The sequence below is a fragment of the Phoxinus phoxinus genome (assembly GCF_949152265.1).
Source record: "Phoxinus phoxinus genome assembly, chromosome: 8".
In the NCBI taxonomy this organism is placed as follows: Eukaryota; Metazoa; Chordata; class Actinopteri; order Cypriniformes; family Leuciscidae; genus Phoxinus; species Phoxinus phoxinus.
In genome coordinates, this window is record NC_136883.1 from 939,325 (window position 1) to 945,377 (window position 6,053).

The 6,053-nt window shown below is 43.1% G+C and overlaps 1 protein-coding gene across 1 annotated transcript; it reads right to left on the reverse strand.

Annotated features, from left to right (window-relative positions):
- Nucleotides 1–1,835: 1,835 nt before the first annotated feature.
- p2ry1 (purinergic receptor P2Y1) lies at nucleotides 1,836–5,806 on the reverse strand. Its single transcript, XM_079621000.1, has 2 exons — nucleotides 5,481–5,806; nucleotides 1,836–3,495 (listed from the first exon to the last, which is right to left on the reverse strand). Exon 2 carries the CDS (start codon nucleotides 3,466–3,468, stop codon nucleotides 2,416–2,418), a length of 1,053 nt encoding a protein of 350 aa, XP_079477126.1. The 5' UTR covers nucleotides 3,469–3,495; nucleotides 5,481–5,806; the 3' UTR covers nucleotides 1,836–2,415.
- Nucleotides 5,807–6,053: the final 247 nt, after the last annotated feature.

Below are 6,053 nucleotides of genomic sequence, written 5' to 3' on the forward strand. Positions count from 1 at the left end.
TGATAATAATCATAACTGTTTCTTGAGCATCAGATGATCATCTTATACTGATTTCTGGAGGATCATGTGACACTGAAGACTGGAGTAATGATGCTGAAAATTCAGCTTTGATCACAGGAATAAATTACACTTTACTGTATATTCACATAGAAAACAGCAGATTTACATTACAATAATATTTCACTGTTTTTACTGTACTGTACTACTTGATCAAATAAATGCAGCCTTGGTGAGCAGAAGACACTTTTCTTCAAAAACATTTGTAAAAAATCTTACCGACTCCAAACTTTTGACCGGTAGTGTGTCTCATTTTGAAGCTACACATTTCACTAAAAAGATAATTAGCCAAAAGCTGAAAAAAACAATAACACATGAAATAATGCAGTTGTCAGATTCTTCCACAGCCATTCTTTGGGTAGACCTGATAATAAAGAGCCATTTACAGACTTTTTATTCACGTCTCTGTATTTGTTTTAGCTTTAAATACTACAGATCATTAAAGATAAATGCATTATGAACATACAGTATTTGAAACTTAGTTACAAGAGTCCCTTCATAGTTCATGGGCTGATATTATTTTGATCTATGCAGTCACACATCTTTACAGTAACAGTAGAATGAATACACATCAATGTAGAATGGATACACATGGATACACATCAATGTAGAATGGATACACATCAATGCACAAACGCATCTAAGGCCATCTGGGATGCTTCAAACAAACTACAGCCACAGGTAGACAATTCACTATTTAAAATATCTTTAGTGCATCTTAACTATTCGCTGAGAACATAACAGAACACAAGGACTAATATGTGCTGCCATTCACTCAGAAAAATAAAGGTTACAAAAGGGGTTTTACACAGCGGCAACCTTCCGGCCGCACTCTTGAACCAACACTGAGTGATTAAACTGCAGTTCCTCCACTGGCCACTAGAGGCCGGCTGCAGAAGAGACTCAGTCCCATAGACCCGCATGTTAAAATGCTCAACTTTACAGCAGATAAAAACATGTTTGCAGTCTGGTGCAGAAAGTGGTTTTGGTCTATATAGCTAATTTTTCCCTTCATGACGACTGTGAAGGGGGTGAATATATAACTCATCCGTTGAAATTATATTAAGCCTTAAAGTTCTGCATAATTAAGGGCGTGGCCACTTGAGTGACAGGTGGATTGCAGCTGATGTCAATACTAGCCGTTTGTCTGCTGTCTGTTAGCGTCACATCACCTCAGCTAATCCGCCTCACTGCACATGTTCGTTTATCCAGGAATGACTCTGCCAAGATGGCGACGGCTGGCTCCGCCCACATTGTGCTTCAAAAACGCTCTTCAGAAACACTATGGGTGACGTCGCGCTCACTACACCCATATATTTTTACAGTCTATGGGCCCTATTTTAACGGTCTAAGCGCATGGTCTAAAGCGCACGGAGCACGTGTCCGAATCCACTTTTGCTAGTGTAACGACGGGAACAAATGGTCGGCGCTCCCGGCACATGGTCTAAAAGGGTCGTCCCTATTCTCGTAATGAGTAATGGGTGTGTTTCGGGTGTAACGTGAAATTTCCATTCCCTGTTGCGCTCGCACTGTGACGTATTCGCTATTTACATGGCGGAATTTGCAATCGGAAAGACTGAGCGCTTCTCTAGCGAGGAAACGGATCTGCTCGTGCGCGAGGTTAAAGGTTAAATCACAAACAGCCGGATTCCACCATATCTTTATACACACAATATTAATCTTTTACATTGTAATCCTTTGATTTTTAAATATTTGGCATGTTTGTGTGCTGTTGCGCTTCCCTGTGTGTGTAATAAGCAGAGTGTGTGTGTGTGTGTGTGTGATAAGCAGAGTGCAGCGCGTTGTGGACCCACCTATAGGGTCATATTACTAATGCGCTCACTGCGCCCCAAAATAGCAACGCTCCACCAATGCGCCGGAACACACACTCGTTCTCAGACCAGCCGCCCATGGGCGCACAAATAGGCGCAAATGCATTTGCTATTTAAACAACGTGTCGTGGGATGTGAAAATGAAAACTGCGTGGGGCTGAAACTAGCAGAACACACTTGCGTCGCGCCTGATTGCACCGAGTGTATGATAGAGCCCTATACGTTTTACACAGCGATGCTATAGAGGAACCATTTTTTCTTCTAACACTTTTCCATTATAAAGAACCTTTTGATGCCCATAGAGAACCTTTATTTTTAAGAGCGTTCAAGCATCCTCAACTAAAACGTTATATTTCCCACATTAGTCGTTACTGTTAAAACATTGTTAGTGATTTGCTCATTCAGTTTCAGTTCCATGGAAAATCACATTAGACATGTTAAAAGCAATACACGTGTAACACTGACCACAGTATACGATGATTTCCAATAGTCTAATTCCCTTGAGTCCGAGGGAAGGAGTTGCGGATCACGACTCCCGTTTCTCCGGCAGACTGTTGAGCGCCGTCTCCTCGCTCCGGGACTGGAGAGGCTGATCTCCTTTCCTGGAGGACTTTTTGGTGGCTCTGGAAAGCCGTCGTCTGAAGGAGTCTCCGGCTAGGAAGTACAGGACCGGGTCCACGCAACTGTTGAGACTGGCCAGGCCTCGGGTCACCTGGTAGGTGGCGTACACTCGGTCGTTGAAGCCACACATGTCCGGGCTCTGGAAGTAGAGTCGCGCTCGCATGTTCAGGTTCTTCATGACGTGGAAGGGCAGATAGGAGACGGCGAAGACCGTCAGGACGATGATGACTAGGTAAATGGACTTCTTCCTTAGCGGCGTGTTGTCCATGTCGTTGCAGATCAGGGCTTTGACGATTCCTCCATAACAGCTGAAGATAATAATGAAGGGGATGCAGAAGCCGAACACCGTCATGCACATGCTGTAGACGAAGTACCCGGGCAGCTCGTCTTCAGTCGTGGTGTCGTAGCACGTCGTGAGTTCCTTCTTCGGCCCGGTGCGCGAGTAATAGAGAATGGGAGCGATTCCCAGCACGACCACGACCCACACGAGCGCCACGGTGCGAACGGCGTTCTTCTTCTTCAGTCGTCCGAGAGATTTCAGAGGATGGACGACGCCGGAGTATCTGTGCACGCTGATGCACGTGAGGAACAAGATGCTGCCGTAGAGATTAACGTGGAATATGAACCTCTGCAGTCTGCATAACACGTCTCCGAAAATCCAGTCTGTTTTGTTGAAGTAGTAGAAGATGAGGAACGGGAGCGAGAGCACGTAACAGAAATCCGCCAGTGCCAGATTGAACATGTAGACGGAGATGCTGCTCCACGGCCTCATGTGACACACGAACATCCAGATGGCCACGCTGTTCCCGACGAACCCCGTGAGGAACACGAGGATGTAGACGATGGGAAGATAGTAGAACTGAAAGCCAGTCTTGGTCAGCGAGCATCTTGCCGTCTGGTTTGTGAACTCGGTCACGTTGTTCAAGAGGGACGTGAAGTTATTAAACTCCGCTGTCATGTTGTCGAGGATTGGCAGGTGTGTGATCTGCAGAGAGAAGAGAAACACCATTTAATGGACAACACAGCGATATCAGTCGGTTAAATATAGACCCGATATAGTCTGGCTATGAGTAACACACTTCTAGTCAAAATAACCTTGAATTAACCTTGAATTTGGTTAAAAAAAAAAAAAAACTTGCGACATGTATGACAGTGGTTCCCAACCTTTTTCTGTCTAAGACCCCCTTTTTCCCAAGAAAATATTTTAGGGCCCCGCTTCACATTTAATGATATTATCGCTCTTGTAAGCTATCAGCAAGGATGACAAAATATGTTGTTTTCAAACAAACGGTATGTTTACTATAACCAGATATGTTTATGCACAAATAATAGCCTATAATATTGAAAATACAATAACAAAAACATTAGTAGGCCCTTTGTAATTTAAAAAGGTAAGCCTAGGAGTAGCCTATAAATTGGTCCTATTTGAAATGCAATAACAAAAATATTCACACTGGTGTGTAGGTAAAAAAAAATAAAAGAATATAGGCTATTAGGCTACTAAATGACTGCTGTCTGGGGCCTCAATACTTGCATGTTATTTTTGAGGCTTTATCAATGTGAGGCTTTATTTTTGACGCTTTTGGCGCTATAGCGAGCGATAGCAAACTTGCGTTTATTAACAGAATAATGCGTCTTTCGGAAGAACATTGTAGCCGGAACTACTTCTCTCTGTGTACGCAGCGGCAGCGATCCGAACCAGTGTAAAATAGTCCCAATGTAAACACTTATTATAGGAGTACCATAGTGGTTCAGGATAAGACAAAAACACGGATTGGAAAATGGATTCATGATGAACGCGCTCATTATATAAATTTTGTAAATTTTGAACAGAAAAAGTTAATGACTTTTATTTAATGCTCATTGCTCAAAACTTTTCAAAATATGACGCGACCCCCCACAGAGCTCGCTGACGCCCCCTTGTGGGCCGCGACCCCCTGTTGGGAACCGATGATGTATGATATTCCAACAGTGTATGAAACAAGTCAACAGTGATTACAAGATGTTTTCTCAACTCATTTCATTTCTTTGTGATCGATTGGTATATTCTTGGGCTTTAGCCGTCTGACAGCGCAAATTCAGCCTGGTTTTAGTCTAGCCTAGTCAAGCTGTGTTTAGACGGCTATTAGACGTCTTTTAAACCCAAAATCGTTTGCTAGGATAACCTGTTCAGACTCAAACCTGTTCCACACACACAAAAACAAGTGCTTTATTTCTACTGTCCTCTGCGGGATTTGAACCTGCAAACTTCCAGAGACCAGCTTAATGTTGTGTTGGCATCTTATAAGACACACTGAAAGCTATATCCTATCGCACATCGATTATCGCATTATTAACAAGTTATATCACATTTTTCTTCAATATCGTGCAGCCCTGTTTATTCTGTATTAAATATGATAGTATTGCAATGGTTTTATGATAGTATTGCAAAGACTCAAACCACACAGACACCAAAAGTGCTTTATTTCTGCTGTCCTCTGCGGGGTTTGAACCTGCAACCTTTCAGAGACCAGCTGTTGTGTTGGTATCTTACCAAAGAGACAGGCACACTAAAAACAATACTATCGCAAATTGATTATAGCAACAAGTTATCGCACATCGCATTTTTCTGCAGCCCTATTTATGTTGTTTTAAATATGAGTTACATTTATGAAATAGCAGATTTTAAATCAAAAGCATGCATACGTGATATGGCACTTGATTTAATATAATCTAATCTAATAATCTTGCAATTTGGGTGGCTCCAAAAATAGAACAACAAACGCCATAAAAAACTAAAGTGCTGTCCATTAGAATGTATACGCAGAATAGGTTCAGTTTATCATAACCTTTTCAATTAGGGACGTACAAATGAAAACGATATAATTGCAAGTCATTTGTCCCCTGATCAGCCATTTCAACGCAAAATACGAGTTGCGAAATCAGTATCAGTGTATAGAGCAGAAGTGTGTTCTCCAGAGATCCACTCACCAGCGAGACTCCGCTCGGTTCTCCGGCGTTCCTCGAGCGCGTTCACGGGAATCAGCAGCATGGGTGAGAAATCCTGCTTTCCCGCCACAGGAATGTGTAGTTTGCTACAGCCTTCGGATAAGAGCGAACAGCTCTCTCTCTCTACCTCTCTCATACACACACACACACACACCCACACCACACAGACACCGGCGAACGCGCGAGTCTTCTGCACGAACTAACGATCTATATGTGAACCGACTCTGTTTCATGACTCGGATGAACCGATTCGCAATGTGCGAGTGAACATTATTGCCGTCCTAATTCAAAACGAACTCGTACTTTATCCAAAGACTCGAATGAATCGGGTCACTAAAATGAACCGTCCGAACGATTCGACTCGCTGTATCGAATCCCTGCAATAGGAACTGAGAGCTACAATCAGAAGAGTTTCGGCTCGGCGAGAGGAAGAGGAGGAGGAGGAGTCGATGAGCGAGGGCAAACTCTATAATCGCTTCTTGTTTCACTTCTTCAAGTCTTTCGTTATGATTCACTTAGAGGACTCATTGTCGAGCAGAGCTGCATGCCCGGGCC